General features: G+C 43.6%; 1 protein-coding gene across 2 annotated transcripts in view; it reads right to left on the reverse strand.

Moving 5' to 3' along the window:
• Positions 1–2,846: 2,846 nt before the first annotated feature.
• The window catches only part of fat2 (FAT atypical cadherin 2), a 68,654-nt gene continuing 53,442 nt past the window's right edge, over positions 2,847–18,058 (reverse strand). Inside the window, exons 23-29 of one of the 2 annotated variants that reach the window (XM_062394010.1) lie at positions 16,951–17,108; positions 12,626–13,079; positions 9,996–10,149; positions 8,473–8,572; positions 8,224–8,378; positions 7,821–8,104; positions 2,847–5,571 (exon numbers count right to left, since the gene is read on the reverse strand). In XM_062394010.1, coding sequence (XP_062249994.1) covers positions 5,075–5,571; positions 7,821–8,104; positions 8,224–8,378; positions 8,473–8,572; positions 9,996–10,149; positions 12,626–13,079; positions 16,951–17,108 — 1,802 coding nt within the window. In that variant the 3' untranslated portion in view covers positions 2,847–5,074. Of the gene's footprint in view, positions 5,572–7,820; positions 8,105–8,223; positions 8,382–8,472; positions 8,573–9,995; positions 10,150–12,625; positions 13,080–16,950; positions 17,109–18,058 lie in introns of both variants that reach the window. The other variant, XM_062394009.1, reaches the window with a different exon arrangement.

Consider the following 18,058-nt stretch of genomic DNA (forward strand, 5'->3'; position numbering starts at 1 on the left):
TAAAATGTTAGAAAAAAAAAGTTAAAGTGACTGTTGAGTCGTTTCACAGCTGAGATGCTGGAACAGATCGATTCATCTGCTGGAAACATTCAGTGAGTAAATGATTATTATTTAGAAATACCCTTCGAAACACAGGAAAGTTCATGTCTTCAGAAATGACTCAGAAAATAGAAAAACACGGAGCCAAAGAGCTAAACTATAACTTTCTTCTTCTCTCTGTCCCTGTGTCATGCTCACGTTCTGCTGATGCATGTGATGATCGGTCAGTGGAGGATTTGAACCTGACTGACGGGACGTTCATCCGTGTACACGAGAAGCTGAGAGATCCAAACATAAATCAGGTTAACCTGGCAGCTGCTGCTCCTGGATCTGTTTCCACAATCGCTCAGAGTGCGAAAGCATTTCAATCGCCCCCTGGTGGCTGGCTGCAGTATAAATCATAAAGCCCATCTCCTCCGTGTTAGCAGATAGGACATGGGCGAAAATATATTATATGGAAAACACGTCAAATTGTGTTCTAGTCACACATTTCAAGTGTTTTTGTGATTGACAGCTGTGACTGACTCGTGATTGGTCGAGCGAATGAATCGGTGTGAACTCGGTACCGTGGCCACGCCTCCGACCGTGACCTCACAGACTGAGGCTGTAAAAGAAGTCTTCGGTACAAGATGGCAGCGTTTGTATCCGAGATGTAGTCGCTTCATTTCCTGAACAGTGTGAGGAAGAGGAGACACGTCATCTTTATTTACAGGTCACGGATTCAGAGTTTCTCCGATTATCTGTGAAACCTTCACATCATCGCTCACAACTTTCTTCTTGTGTTTAATCAAACCGGGTTCACGACCCCCAGAGCTGAAGTTCAGAAACTGGATCCACACGAGGAAAATAGATCTCCACAAAGAATCACACGACTTGTTGGAGTTTCATCTCTGAACTGAGCCGAGAAGCAGAGGAACTATAAATCACCTCAGATTGGATCCGTTCAAAACACGAGTGAGTCTGCCGGACTGAAGCAGGTGATGGATCTAGATCATCAGCCAAAAAACACAGAGACGAAGAGGAGGAAGAGGACGAAGAGGAGGGAGGAAGGTGGGGGTTGGTTAGAGGGTACTGTAAAAAATACTGAATCATTCATTTCCACATCAAACGCTGCTTTCACCAACTCCTTGGATTTTCATTCAAACGGCAAATACCCGCTCCTCTTCCTCATCGGAGATTCACTTTGTTGGTGCTTGAAACGCCCGAGTTTCCACTGTGGATAATGTGTGTGTGTCTGTGTGTCGGCTCACACGTACACACACACACACACACACACACACACACACACACACACACACACACACACACACACACACACACACACACACACACACACACACACACACTTTACTCACACTACGTAGGCTAATTCCCCTCGTGGGCTCCCAGGGGCCGTCTGACCAAACACTGTGAAGCGTGTTTTGTGATGCGAGCGCTGATGCATCGAGAATACACAAAGAGACACGTGCACACTCTCATGCACAACGGTAAAGATAACACACATAAACACACATTAGTTATTCTGTTTATTATTATTATCATGAACATGTTCATTCTCTACGTGTTCGATGCCCACACTCATGTTCTCAGAGGTTTTTTCAAAGAAGCAGAAAATAGATTCACGTGGAATGAGACGTCATGAGCACAAGACAAAGGTCACCCATTTAAAAGAAGGTAATTCTTTTAAATTAATTATTAAACATAAAATCCAATAAAATATAATTAAAATGCAGTTAAAATCATGAACGTGCGCTTCACTTAGAGAAGCTGCAGAAATCTTTTTTTCTCTACATTGATAATAGAGAAAAGTAATTTAGCTTCATACAATCAATTAATAAGGAGAATTATCTGGAATCTATAAAACTGATTAATTTTTTGTCCTGCAGTGTTTGAAGTAAACAAATTATAAACAGATGATAACAGGCAATTTAAAATGAGGGCACATTTATCTTTATAGTACAGTTTCAGTGACTGCAGTTCTGTTTTTCTTCTTTTCTCAATGACGTCCTGGTTTTGTATTTCTCAGTGTTTTTATTAAAGTGTTTTCTGTTTAATTATGACCTCATGTTTCATGTATATTCTTGTGTTTATGTTTGTATGTGTTATTGTTTCTGTGTGTTCTGTTTCCTGTTTTATTTTGTGTGTTTTCATCACTTCCTGTCTTTGCACCAGTCCTCATGTGTTCCACCTGTGTTCAATTACCTGAGTGGCGTGGAGCTTGGAAATGGGTTTGTTCTGACCTTTGACCCCTCGCTTTTAATGTCTTGTTTGTTTGAAGTCGTTCCAAAGAAGATTAATTAACTTGCTTGTTATTTTCCTGCTGAACTTTGATTTGCGTTGCTTCAATTAACTGATTATTGATTTAAATGCAGAACTTTCTGCTTTTGTTTGATTTGAACTTTAACAAAACCAGATTATTTTCAAACAAATCGTTTTCTATAATTCTATAAAAGAAACAAACTTGTTTTAATCTCAGCTGTTTGTACGATGTGTTAAACGGTCAAGTTACAAGATGATTGATTGGTTCAGAGTTGAGAGCTTCTCAGGTCCTGATCCACGTCCCTCATGAGAAGCTGCTGGTTGAACTGGTTTGAAACCATCGGCTCTGCTCACGTGTTTGAGACCAACACAGATTTCTCTCTTACTGTCGCCTCCTGATTTCCTGTGATGGCTCAGATCCCGTCTGGAGCCGGAACGTTCTCAGTTCTCGCTCCAGACGAAGACGAAGATGAAGACGAAGATGAAGACGCCCACAGCTGTTCTTTCTCTTTTCTGACGACACAAAGCGAACGAGGAGTCTGACGGCGTCGGTTTCATAGAAGATAATATCTTTATTCATATTCTCTTTACATGGTTGAAAACAAAAACAGAAGGATGGCATCTTAATAAAAATCTCTCACAGAGAAACAGAGCAAAAACATGGGGGGGGGGGCCCACATTGATAGAAAAATAAACTTTATGAATGAATGAAGACAAATGCACATTCAAGTGAAATCTGCACAAACAACAACACACAGGCACACACTGTTTATACAGCACAACACAACACCTGCAGATAGTTACATCTTGTTATAAACATGATTCTACATCAACAACAACAACCACAACAACAGCGATGGTGAGAAATCTCTAACAGGAATCAGCTCATTAAACAACATTTAATTCTAAATCTGCACAAAGTGGATTAGTTTAGTTTTTCTGATCGTTAAAACTCTGTTATCAACTTCATGAAGTACAGAAGTATTAATACTACTCTGAGTAAAGTTCATTCGATCGCTCCAGGTTTTATTTCAAAGGTCTTTTTCTGAGATGTAAATGTTATTTTTCCGAGTGGTTTGTTTTCCGTGTGGTTTGTAAAGTGCTGTTGCAGCAGGAGAACAACTCAACCAACAAGTTGAACGTTTTCACAAATGAGAAAAACTTTTTCTCTTAAGGACGTATTTGTTTTTTACAATTAAATCTAAATACATTTAATTTACTTTAAACACTCGTGTTTCTCGGCTCAAGCTCCGAGATAACCCAGCATCCTTTGCGTCCCCACAGCAGCAGTAAACACCTTGAACACACACACACACAGACACACACAGACACACACGACCAGCGACCTGATCCCGGCTGTTTGAACAGGACCATCACTCGTTCTCATAGCAATGCAGAGCCTGGAAAAATTACTTGTTGAAAAAGGTTGAGTGGACAAATTATAAAATATATATTTATATATACGTACGTTTACTGTGGCTCAGTTTATGTTGTTCATTGACAAACAGGGCTGCAGGTTTTCATTGAGAAATTAATACTTTTAGAGCTGAAATTCTGGATTTCTGAACAATTGATAATAAAAGTAAGATTCAGATCAAAGCTGCTCAGATTTTATGATTTGTTTGTTCTTTCTCTTTTTCATGATACATTTAACATAAGTTTTAATTTCATTTTCAATCATTCTTCAATAAAAATAATAATCTCTTTCACTCGTTTCAGACTGAAGTCATTTGTAAAGTATAAAATTGTGGATATTTGTTAAATGAAACTTCTCAAGTATGAGTTGTTTAAAGACAGATTTGATAAGTGAAGGTCATACGACTGGTTTTTAAAGTTTCATAAACCAAAACCTATAAGTGATTCATTGAGACTCAGATTATCAAAACTTGAAATTCTTTTTTAAAGAAATGTTTGGAATGTGAAAATCTTTTTCTTTTGAAGAAAAAGATCTTCAGGCTGAAGCACCGACTCTAATATTCAGTAAAACTCAGTTTGCACAACGAGACCAAAACAAGAATCTCTTCCAGCTGAAGCACATTTAAAATGGCTGCACACACGTTTTCTCTCCTGCTGCACATGAAGAAGAAGTTCATCACAAACACAGAAAGTTCACACTCATCCATCAGATTCAACATCTGCAGAATCCACAGGAACCAACATCCTAAAGTTCAAACACATGGACTTCACGAGGAACATCACGGCCCCTCCAGTCTTCTGAGGATCCAGCCCCCGGACATCGTGACAGACAAACAACAGCGAGCTGATCAGCGACTGAGATGTTTCTCCTGCATGAAATGAGCTTAATGTCACTTTTAATACGTGGTGATTTGAAACAGTGACTTTAAACCTGTGGCTTCTTTCTGATCTTCTTCTTTTATGATTAACTACTTCTCATATAGAGACGAACCTGCACCAGCAGAATGTGGAAATGATGAAGCTGCTTTTACTCTTCATCCTCATCAAACCTCTTTTCAGGATTTCATCACAAAGACATTTCTGTGAAGGTCGCAGTGACCTCGTGTTTCATCGCATCAGATTTAAAGTCATGAGTCACATGTTGTGTGTTGACCGATGCAGGAGTTGTGTTTCTGACCCGTTCCCCTGAGAGTCAGATTCTCTCCCGGGTCGAGGCTTAGAAAATGAAAACGATTGTCCTCGTTCTGACTCTGAAACGATTCGAGTCTGTAATACTGTTCACATTTCACCCCCCCCCCCCACTGCTGGACTTCTTGTTCTTCTACTTCAGAGCTGCCTAAGAGCAGAGGGTCAGGGGATCTTAGAACATCACCTCCTCACAGCTCCCGTAGTCGCTGCCCACCATGCTCGTCCTGTCGTAGCTCCTGGGGTTCGGCCCGGGGGGGCGTGTCTGCGGCTGGGCCGGGTTGGGCGCCGGTGGCGGGTCGGCCTGCTCCGAGTACGACGGCATGGCCACGCTCAGACGCATGCTGAGTCTCTTGTAGCCGCCCGACACGTTGTCGGGGGTGCGGGGGTTCTGGGCGGGGTAGTAGCTGATGGCCGTGTACTCGTTGGGGCACTGGGAGCGGGGGAGGGGGAGCCCGTCGGGGCCCAGGAAGCTGTCCAGGTTCTGGTTGCTGTAGCACGGTGGCAGGGGGGCGCGGCGGTCACAGCGGTCCAATGGGAAGGGGAAGCCGTTGAATCGAGAGTTCCTCCGCGAGTCCACCGTGCCGCTGGAGTACGTGTCCTCCACGATGTCGAACTGAGGGAACTCCTGGACGACCGGGCGGCCGTAGTAGTCGGGATCCGCCGGGTAAACTGAGGAGAACACGAGAGAGTTCAGATGATTAGATCACAAGATCCATCCTGAGCTTCAGCCACCGACTGAACAAACTGCTCCAATCCACCTGACTCATTATTATTAATACTCATAAACACTGGGGCAGGATCTGAGGAGGAAGAGGAATCTCCTAAAGTCGTTAAATTATTGACCCAGAACCAGTTCTGACGATAAAGAAGAATCTTTTTCACTTTCATTTGTTAAAGGGTTTGAAAACAACATCTGAGGAATCGTTTGTTTGACACGAGATGAAAAGGAAGGAGAAGAGAGAGAGAGAGAGGCTGATAAACAGAGACGTTTAGAACACATGAGGAAAAGGAAAAGAGACAAAGAGAAAGAAAAAGTGATTAAGATATGTTCAGGCTGAGGAGAATCTCTGCTCGTGTTATTTCCACAGTTCAATAACTTGTTAGGAACAAACGCTCAGATTCCGACGCTGCAGAAAACAAAGAGCATCGATCAGACGTCACAGCAGCTTCATCTGGAACCTTCACATCTTTGTTTTCAGATCCATTGATGCAGAAAGTCTGAGATTCTTCTGTGTGACCCGTTCCTGTTCCACCGGCTCTCACCTCTAAGTCTGTTTACTAAGAAGGACGACATGACGCCTCATGAAAGTGAAGCCAGAGCATCTTGATCGCCCCCCCGAAGGCCGACTCCAGTATGAGCTCCTCCATGTTAGTGAACGGGACATGGAGCAAACTTCTAACTCGTACATGTTGAACGGATTATTCTCAAAGTCGGTTTCTGTCATTTCAGGTCGTTCTTATCTCACTGATGTTTGTTCACATGTTCATGTTCCTGATACGTTTGGTTTTAATCAGCTAATTTAAAAACAGGCTGAGACGACATGATTGACAGAAGAGACTGACTCGTGATTGGTTGAGAGGATGTCTCAGCAGAACCTCGCAAAAATTCTAACTGTCCAGAATAATCAATGTAAATTATTCACATTGACTGTATGTCAAATATGGTTGGATTGACAGTTCTTTGTAATACTTAAAAACAAAGTTTGATTACTGATTTATACATAGATGAAAGCATGTGACCAGGTTACGACTAGATTGGTCTGGTTTTAATGCTTTAACCAGATGATTCAGTATCTTGACGTCATCAGGTTGACGAGTGGGCGTGGTTTCATGGTCGACAGGTTGACGAGTCGATGAAAGCGGCCGTGTCTGAATTCGAAAGGAGAAAGTTCCCGATTGGCTCAGATGACGAGTGAGGTAAGCTCGACTGGAGGAGTCAGTGCTGAGGTCACAGGGTGAAGCAGAAGCAGAGTGGAGAGGACATGCTGTCGTCCTCTTCATCATCGATCTGGACGACAAGTGAGGAACAACAGGAACGTGTCCTCTAGTCTCTGATTGGCTAGAAGAACGATGGGATGACGGATGCCTGGTCTGCCTCTGTCTCGAGAACACAGCACATTATGTATGAGTCACGGCCGTATTGATCCGTTTCATGAAAGAGAAATTAACGCTGTGCTCAAAAAGAGAGAGAGAGAGAACAAGAGGACAATGAGAGGAGGAGAGAGACAGATACACCACAGAAGAGAGGAGCGAGGGAGAAAGGACGAGAGAAAGGATGAGAGAGGTGGAAAACAAGGTTAAGAGGATGTAACAGAGGGAGAAGGTGGAGGAGGAGGAGGAGGAGGAGGACCTGAGTTCAGAGAAGAGGAACAAGAGGGAGATGGAAACAGAGGACGAAGGAAGAAGATTAGATTATTATCTTTAAACTGCTTGTTTGCAGTGAATCTTCTTTCCTGAGATTCACTGACATGTCAACAAAACAGCTGAAGGTCAAAACCTCCACAACTTGACCTTTGAGGCGGTGAGAGGGAAGGACAAGAAGAAAGGACAAAAACCAGGAAGAGGAAGAACGTTGAAAAGAGGAGGGAGGTTATGACAGAATATAGAGAGAGAGAAATGTAGAATGCAAACGACAGGAGCACGTCTCATCTTCCTGATTGTAATCAGGTCGCGTGCTGACAGGCAGCGAGGCGTTTCCCATGATGCACTGCTCTGCATGACTAATTAACACCTGTTTACATTGACCTTCAATCATTCAGCCGGTTCTAATATTTAGTTTCCATCATGTGATGTTTGTGTTGCTCATCAGTGCAGTGAAGTTTTATGAATGTTTTCTTCTTAGTAAACATTCATGTTTCAAATTAAAATGCACTAGTTGTCATGTTCACTCTGCTGAAGTCCCAGCAGCACCGACCCACCTTCATAGTCCATGTCCCAGTGGCTCTTCCTGATGGAGTCGTTGTCGGAGCTGGAGGGGGGGCGGGCCGGGAGGTTGGGGGCCACACTGCACACGACCGGCCCCTGCATCTTAGCAGGAGACGCCCGGCCCCCCCCGCACAGACCCATCTGGCTGCAGGGCCGCAGCGGCTTGAAGGGGGCGTGGTCCAGGTCGTTGGTGGGACCCACCATGGAGCTCATCTCGATGGGGTTCACTTCCTGGTTGTTGGCTTTGAGGCTCTTGGTCAAACTGGGCTGGAAATACCTGCAGGCGTCAGAAGAGAACATTTGATTTATTATTTGAATGTACATCGTTCGATTCTGAAGTACATCTCTGTCTTAAACATATAATCTGGATGAGATGTTAAAGACTGAGTGTCGTACCCGTTGGAGTCCTGGACGCACACCGGCTTCTTCTTCTTCTTCTTGTGCTGAACGTAACGTTTCCGGACGCAAACAAAGACGGCGACCAGGAACACTAGTCCCAGCACGCTGGCACTGATCTCCATGATCTCCATGTAGCCGATCATCGGATTGAGCTTCTGGACACATGGGGCAGCAGAAACACATTGAATTAGTTTATTAAAACTCACAAAGCATCATAGTAACTCAGTGTTTGTTGCTCTCACAGACCTGAGGCAGAGGGTCGCAGTGCAGCGAGCCGTCGGTGACTTTGCAGTCGAAGCCTCCGGGACACGGGTTCGGTGAACAGATGTCGAGGAGGTTGTGGCAGCTGCAGGAGGAGAGGACATCAGATCGAGGAGGTTTAGACCAGACACGGAGGATTTGAACAAACTGGACTTTCAGAGTCCAGTTGAATGTGAATGTTAGTGAAGTAATGTGCTAATGTGAAGATGTTTTCCACTTGAGGGTTTGAGAATTTAAATAATGCGCTGTGACATCACATTTAACTATTAGATTCTATTTAGCACTGCAACAACAAGTCTGAAGAACTGATGAATCATTTGTCATTTTTAAAGTCTTATTATATAAGACGTGTTATTAATTAATTCTTATTTAGTTGAACAACCAATCAATTTGACCTTGGACCTTCTTTTATCATATGTGTTATACCGATAGTGACCTTTGACCTGATCCTTGAGTTCAAGTGAACATTTGTGAAGACACATCGACACCAGACAAAAACCACAAACATTAAAGCTTCAGGCCTCATCTGTCACCAGCACAGATATATGAATATAAATATAAATATTCCAATGTATCGTCTGATTGTAGATTTTTCAATCTCGGACTTGGCACTGATAGAGATGTCGAACGTTCTGTGCTGAATTCCTTCACTGTGCATTCCAGCAGAACACCAGAGTACAGCTTCCCCTTTTGTGTTAGGCTTATTATTGTGGAAAGAGTGCAAAGCTTTGTTAAATGAAGTGAAAGGTGAAGTCCTGTGTCTTTGTGTTGTGTGGATGCGTGACTGAAAACACACAACACACATCTCGTTCTCCTCCAGAGACAGAGACGCACACGTTAAGATAATTATCAGAACACATCGGAACACCGTGAGATCAAATCTGTGAGCTTCACAAGTCACAAAGCAAACGCCCACTTCCTGTAATTACCACTCAGCGCCGGCCGTTCTTCATTCAGCGAGTTAATCAAGCACCACCTGGACCACGGAGCGTGTTCAATACCCACGAGGACCGAGTGGATGGAGGAATATGCAAATGCTGCAGGAATCTGGTTTGAATGTGACCTGCTATCGGGCGGATGTCGGTGATGTGAGGGGAATAAAACCCACTGGTTGTGTGTGAGTGTGTGAGTGTGGGGCCAATCACATAAACATGCAAGTTGTTGTTTTGTCTTATGGGCTGTGCCTGGAATTATTATTATAATTGTGTGAAGTAAATTATTTGTTGGGCTGAAATATGAATTTTCCTCATCAATTAATCTGTTGGTTTTGGTCTCGATCAATTATTGTCGAAATATTATAGATTATAATAATAGTTGTTTCCCGTTTTCATTATTCATAACAGTCTGGAGTCTGTTCATTATTTTAGTCCTCAATAAAAAAACAAATCAATATTGGACCTTAAATCTATAAAACACTTGTTTACACAACTATGCTGCAGTAAGTGTGTGTGTGTGTGTGTGTGTGTGTGTGTGTGTGTGTGTGTGTGTGTGTGTGTGTGTGTGTGTACCGTGCGTCAGCGTCGTCCAGGGAGCAGTTGCACATGTAGCCTTGAGCCTTGGGGACACACACCCGGCCGTGGACACATGGCTGGGACGCACACGGGTTCTCGTCCAGCTCGCAGCGGGCGCCGTGGAAGAGTCCCACACACCTGCAGCGTGGATCTGTGGACACATCACAGCAGGACGTCTGAGACAAGAGCCACTGATCAAAGCCATGGAGCTTCTCCCCCCCCCCCGGACAGTAAGTAATCAAAGCAGAGCTCAAGCTGCTTCGGCCGCGGAGCACGAGAGGGTGTTTGATATTTACAGATAAAAATCAGCCTGAGAGAAACTGAACAGAACGTGATAAAGAGTCTGAGAGAGTTTCACTGATCTGAAAAGTTTTCTCTTTACACACCAGGTGAAACTGGGACACACAAGGCAAAGGAGACGGCGCAGGAAACAACACAAACTGTTCTGAGGAGCAGAAGTCTCATGTTCTCACTCTGTATGTGATGGATTGAGCCGGGGGCTGGGTCTCAAACCAGCAACCTGTCGTCAAAGGACTGATGAGTTATCACCATTCATTAGTTTATTTATCAGTTTGTTTGGTTTGTCGGTGCTAAACAAATCTTTACTGATTTTAAAAACAAAACACAGACACTGAGAATCATAATGATCACACACGTTTGAACTCTGAACGGTGGGAGACTCAGACTCGTCACGTTAAGTTTTATATTTGTTGTTCTTGTTTGTGTGTTTTTAACTTTCTGTTCTGCTCCTCTGTCGTTTGTGTTTTCTCGTTAACTTTTCTTTTGTTAGCACTCGTGAGCTTTTCCATTCCCGTCCAGAGTTATCTCGCTAAAGCTTATTTCAGTAATTGGAACATTGTTCCGGCATCAAACCGCTCGGGCCCCTCGCCGGCTGCACGTGACAGGAACGCTGCCAAACCAAAGTCTGCCGACAGATTCCAGAAGCTGAGCAGCTGAGAGACGAGCCAAGGCCACGCCCCCTCAGGGAGGATCCGCCCAGAACAAAGGTCACCGACTTAAACTTGGTCACAGATGGTTTCTCGTGTTAATATCATTTTAAAAAGACGTTTCTTTGGTTCCCTGACTTGAGAGTTTACACATATCGCTCCCGGCCAATGAACAAACTAGAAAAAGATGAAGAGAACAAGTTCTGTTTCTCTGTTTTCATCTGTTCCTGCGTTTGACTTCACGTCTCTTCATCTCTTCTCTCCGTCTCAGAAGGAAAACCAAATCGAATCCTCAGTTTAACAGTTTGGAAACAAATTTATATTCTGCATTAAAACATAAAGAACCATCCAGTGCCTTCACCTGTCGGATCACATTGTCTTCACCAAGAAGGATCTTTGGGGAAATATTTTTTATCTTTCTGTATTATAACTGAAATGTGATTTGACGGGATGGTGAATAAAGTCCAAAGTGAAACCCGACTGGAGCCTCCTGTCTCGTGTCCACAGAGACACAGTGGACAAGTTCTTATTGCACGAAAGGAAAATGAGAAACGATGCAGATCACTGATCAAACTGGGAAAGAAGAAATACCATCAGGCGGCAGGTTTTTGATAAAAGCTTGTGGGTTTCATTTGTTTCTTACAAATCACAGAGATTGTATCTGCTGCAGCTTCACCTTTGTTTTCATATCCACCTTCCACGAAAGGGAACTCGTTTCCTCCGACTCAGAGACTCATGAGAATAATATGACTTTAAAGCGTCTGTGATCTTATCAGCTGCTACTCTGAGAAAATAATGAGTCAAGCCAGTGGACGTCCTCTTCTCTGGGACATGATGCAGGACAAGCAAGAGGCTGCAAACATCCCTGATACCAATATTCTGTCTTTTGTATTTTGCCTATACCTGATCATGTAAGAACCAATCAGTGATGACCTCAAACGAGCATGTGACCTCAAACGGTCAACATGAATGTTTCACTGTGTCAACGCTAAATAAATAGTTTCTGGAAACGGCTTCATTTGCTGTTTATTTCTTATTTAATAATCAGAACCTGACATTACAGATTTCACTTGATTTGGTTTTAAAATGCAGAGTCCAGGTGGGAATCGAACCTGCAGCCGCTACAGACGACTCGTGGCTCATCACCTGGAGCTCAAAACCAGATGTTCAACCAGTCGTCTGTTTTGTGACGTTTGTTTTTAAAATGAATAAACATCATGAAAAGATCAAAACCAACCAAGAGCATCAGGTTTCTGACATTTAAAAGTAAGTCTCAGCTGTGGAGGAGATTTCTGGAATCTTTTTAAATTGCAGAAACACAGACTGTGTAATTTTTCATCTTAAAATTCTGTTTGGCTTTTTATCAGATTTAGTTTTGCAGGTTTACAAAAACCAGGTTAATAGAAGTTCTACTTCCTCGTGTTCGATACCAACATGAATATATTTGGGTTTGAACAGCTTGAATGAAATAATATAAATCATTAAAACTTTTCACTTCTTTCTGACATTTCTCCTATTCCTCATTTTCTCAATATCATGGTAATTATGTATTAACATAATATTAATTTCAGTTTTAATATATATATTTTCTTTTGCCAAAGTCCTGACTACAGCACCTTCCTGTCAGTACGTGTGTTAAGTTCCTTTTGTATAAATGAGTTGTGTTACTGGTGTATTCACCTCCAGCAGCCTCCTCCTCGCAGACGCCTCCGTTCAGACACGGGTTGACGTGGCAGGCTCCGGCTCGGCTGCAGCACTGGTGAACTCCGAACACCCTCCGGCTCCCGGGGCCGGTCCACTCCCCCCCGTCGCCCGCTCTGATCGGATCCCCGTTCAGCTCCAGGCCCTCCAGGCAGCCGCTGAAGTTAGGCAGGTGCCCGTGGACCTCGGGGGGGGAGCCCTGTGAAGACGAGGCGAACAGCAAAGCACCGTGGGAACGCATCATCCGGCACGGCTCGGTCAGGGCGCTGGAGGCCGGGTGCTGCTGGTCCAGGGTCAGCCTCAGGGCGGTGGAGTTGACCTCCAGCAGGACGCTGTGCCACCGGCCGTCTGACAGGGGAGCAGACCTGACGAGCAGCGAGCCGGGGGGGGCGTTTCCACAGCTGAACCTGAAGAGCAGCTCCCCGCTGGTCAGCTGAGGACGGAGACACAGATTCATTAACACAACCAGATAAGAAGCAGGAGTTATTGTTTAGCAGAAGAAAAGAGAAGTTAGGGTTTAATGAAAGAACCTTGAAAGAGTCGGTATCTTAAGTCAAGTGTGATAAGATCAGTAAACTCTTATCAGCTGTGTCCACGCTGAAGATTAATCCCAGACTCTTAACCTCGTGTAAACTGCAGAGTTAAATCATCCTCTTGATTTTAATCACAAAGAACTTTGAGAGAAACAGGACCCGGGAGAAAGTTTGTCACAGTGAAATGTGGATTTCTCTGGATCTGAGAGAAACAGTGGAACTAAGTTGTAGGAGCATCAACCTCAAACATTGTGTGTCTCTAAAATGTATAAATTGTACATTATCAGGTTAATAAGTTCTGATTTAAAACCAAACAAACTAGATTAACCGTGAATTAAAACTTCAAACTCTGCTGAAGTCAACTTTAGATCCATGTTGTCACTTAAATCAGCGTCTGAGGCCCGAAAACTAAAATCTAATTATTACTAAACAACTAAATCAACGTCTCCAGTGACTCATCACATCCGATCTGCTGCGTCTGTGGAGGGTGAAGACCCTCAGAAGACAAACACTGCTGTTGACAAGTCGTTTGTGTTACTCGCTGGCAACCTTCTGTGTTGCTGATGTTTCCCGTGTACAACACCACACAGATCACACACACACACACACACACACACACACTGAGCTTTTCATCAACATCAGCGGAAGCCTCTTAACGTTTCTGCTCGCTCAGCGTTCTCTCAAACTAACAAGCCAGCAGCTTTTTATCTATTCATGTTTTCTTGATGTATCGTAAGAGCCCTTATATCTTCCCTATTAAATAGACCCATGCAGTGTGTGTTTTGCAAATTGCGAAGCATCAGCCCATTGGACGCCGAAGGCCGCGATGCATTATTGATGGCGATCTGCTCGACTGGCGCCTCTTGAAGATGAAGCTCTTGTTTTGAGTTTTTCTGTTGTTGTTTGTGAAGAGACTCCTGAACGTTCAGGCCCACGCTGACTCTCTCTCTGCTCCTGCCAGAGGCTCGCTCTGATTTCCTGTGGCTCGGCCAAAGGGCGTACAAAAAAACACAACAACAAACAAACCAACAGGAGTGATTCAGTTATGAGGGTCGACCTGCAGAGTCCTTCACATGGATCAATGACAGCAGCTCTGGCTCTGGATCTTATCAGGGGAAGACGCTGAAGCTCTGGCAGAGGAACGAGTGAGAACCTGGAGACGTCTGAGGCGCCTGTCGCTTGTCTCTTCATCCATTTTACACGACTGTGTGTTGCTCTGTGTCGTGTGGTGGATATGTGACCATAGATTTCCCCCTCTGATGCACTGAGGCTGGTTTTATAGTATCAGCTCAGCGCATGTAGCACGAGCACAGAGTGAAGTCGAACTCCACAGGGACAAAGCTCCACGACATCAGTGCCTCGCGATTCCATAAATCAACGACTCCGAGCTTCCTGTGGGGAGCGTCAACGAGTTCAACAACGACTGCTGCACACGTGTACTCAGCCTGGATGTGATGCACACACACACACACACACACACACAGACACACACACACACACACACACACACACAGAGGTGTGAACAGTGAGTGTTGTGCTGCTCCTCTGCAGTGAGCGTGCTCACTTTGTTTTGTACATAATAAAACAACCCGGGAACAGCTTCACACATCCACGTCCACATTTACATGCACACGCGTGTAACAGTGGAATCAAGGCTGAGTGAATATGTATGAACATGCTCTGGTTCATTAGAGCAGATTCAGTACAGTGGAGGTTAATTAGGGACAGGAACCGATCCTCCTTCAGTTATCAGACCAGGTTCCTGGAGGAGGATTTATAATAGTATAGTAGAGTAATAACAATATTATAATTTGACACTATAAGTTTTCTTTACAAGGCTTTTCATGTGGACGTCTCTGCTGAAACTTTAATATTTACTTTTATTTATCTTATTAAGTTAATAAGATCAGTGGCCAGTAGCTGCCAATGTACAGGTACATATTAACCCTGCCTCCTCCATGTTAGTGGAATAAAAAAAGAAGATCTAATGATGCAACCATTAACAAACATTGGGCCATTTCTTGAGAAGCTACGAAGAAGAATGGCCGCTCATGGCCTCAGGGAACCGAGTGCACAGATCGAGTCGTGTATCTCCAGACTGTTTCTCTGCAGTCGTCACAAAGCACCAGACGAGGGACTTCTCATTGACCACGTGATCCGTCTTGCATGTGCGAGCGGAGAACCAACACCCAGGAGGAGGAACCTTGGGAAACGGAACGCTGCTTCTGAAGTTCCCCGAGAATCAAAATGATTGAATATTCCGTCCGAGAACACACGGATGGCAAATGAGAGGAGGAGCCCACGAGGGGAAGCCAGTTATTTTCTTGTTATGTGTTTAGAGAATAATTCATGTGTCACAAAGAATACAACGAATCATTATTCTCTCTCTCTGTCCCTGTCACATGACGCAGGAGACCTTTCATCACGGCAGCCAGATGAATCTCTCCTTCCCTCCACGACTCCAGAAGAAACGTGTCAATTAATCCAGAAGACTGTGAGTTCACTTCTCAAATCAAAAGAGCGTTGATGAGCTGAACCAGATGTAGACTCCTGGCTACAGGATCCAGAGGTGGAGCTTAATACCAGCTCTGATGTTCATAGAGGTGTTCAGGTCAAACACACAGGTCATCACTGTCCTCCTGACGTCGCCCCCTCACCTGAATACCCAGACATGTTCTAGTTGTTGTGAGCGGATAATCAGCTGTGTTCTTCATACGTGAAAGACTAAATTGGTGAGATATCAAATATTTCAGAGAACGTGAGGGTTGAACTGAAAACACGACAGCCAGCTCAAAGCAGCAGGTATGATATTGACATTTGAGAAGCTCTCAGTGGAGCAGCCGGTTGTGTTTATCCATCGGAGCTTGAAACGTGATGAAAGGCTTCACTCGTCTCGGCTGCTGCTCCCTGGAGAGAACTCAACAGATTAAATCAGCAGCTCTCAGATTTGATCGTTGTGACGGTAAATTAACGTCAAACGACAACATCACACGAACACTGTAGGAAAATTAGGAGGAGATTTAATCTCTGCACAGCAGCGACACTCAGAGAGCAAAGTGAATGAGCTGCTGGCTCAGAGGAGAACACAACGATTAATCTCTCTTCCTGTGGATGAATGAAAAACAATCATTTCCCACAATTCCTTCAGTTGTAATTCAATTTCTTGACACTATGTTTTTCACTTTGTGTTTGTTCTCCAGAGACGTTGAGACATGTCCACCAAGGTTTTGGACCGGTATTAAATAGAAGTTGCCTCACTGCAGAGAGATAACAAACACATACACCCAAACCCACACCCAAGCACACACACCCACATCCACACCTACAACCACACCCAAACACATAAACACCCACACACCCACCCAAACACACACAAACACTCACACAAGTTCTTTTTCATTTTATCTTTCCGAGCTGTTGTGACATTTCCAGCTAACAGACGATGACGGAGCTTCTTGTTTCACGCTGACTAACAGTGCACGTGGTTTCTTTCCTGGTTCTTCCTTAGAACAAGTATAATTTTGAAAGCAACTGAAACGTGCACGCACCCAGTCAACAGAGCCGCCAACCTGTGGAGCCGATACCTACTTTCATATTGAAGAAAATAACTGGTAGACGCCAAGTTGTGGATAATAAATGAGGTTTTAAACCAGTTTTAAGCTCCTGTGCATCTTGAGCGAATCCCACTAGTGATGTTCTTGCAATAAGTTGTTCTAACTTGGTGTCTGAAAGTCTCCTGATCTGTTTAGCTGCAGCCTCAGAGACACATACCTGCAGGAGCCCCCAGTCGTTGGAGCTGTTGGCCGATGCGATGAGGCCTCGATCCTGGAAGGTCTTGAACTTGAGCGACAGTTTGAACTCGTGGTTGTCCTCGTCCATCCTGTGCAGGTACTTCAGGTAAGATTTCCCATCGAACCTCAGTGCTGTCTCTGGAACACAGGGACACGGAAAATGAAAAATATGCAGACAAAACACTCCTGGCATGTTTTTCATATCATTTGAAATCATATTTCTGTGTGTTTGGACCAAGACGTGACCTCAGGGTCACTGAGCTCAATCAGAAGATATTGTTCATTCATTAATATGGAAAATCAATCAATCAACACACACACCCTTTTAGTTTTTACCACATTGGCTTGAACTAACTCATCCAACACTTGTAATAGTGGATCTACAGATTATGTCGACAATTTAAAAACAAGACGTTGCAGAGTAGAAATGCTGAAAATATCCTTTTGGATCTTTAATTAGTTTAGTTTGACATTTTTTCATTTTCAAAACATCTTGCTCAGCTTGATCGTAGTCGGAAAAAGATATTTGAACATTGATAATAATGTTGGACTTTGTTGGAATATTTAATGTGTTTCAGATTTGATTTATGCTGCATTTTGACGGCACAAGCAGAAAGAAGGGTTCGGCCTGATCGGCATTTTCAATCTATTGGCACTGAAAACAAATGAGAAGTTTAAAGACTTGCACTGATACAAGATGTTGAGATAAATTATCTCTGACACGATTTAAGTCTAAACTCTCTTCATCCAGTCGACTTTTATAGATTCTTGTTACCTGATCTTCTGAAGGCACCAAATTCCCTTTTCAGATTCACACTCAAGGCCACAAAACTTACAAAAGAAAAAGAAAAAGAAAGCCGTGCATGGCAGAGTTGTTTTTCCACCTTCACCTGAGGCCACATGCAGAAGATGAAACACGCTGTAAACTCAACGTAATGTGATTTCACATCTGACAGAACAAAAACGAAAAGAGAGAGAGAAAGAGAAACGTGTTTTCTTTTTCAAATAGTTTGATCTTTTTAAGTGGAAAATCGCCAAGAGCTGAAAAAACTAAAATGTCCAAAGGCATAAAGAAAAACAGAGCAAGT

This window comes from Platichthys flesus, chromosome 8 (genome assembly GCF_949316205.1).
Source record: "Platichthys flesus chromosome 8, fPlaFle2.1, whole genome shotgun sequence".
Classification (NCBI taxonomy): domain Eukaryota; kingdom Metazoa; phylum Chordata; class Actinopteri; order Pleuronectiformes; family Pleuronectidae; genus Platichthys; species Platichthys flesus.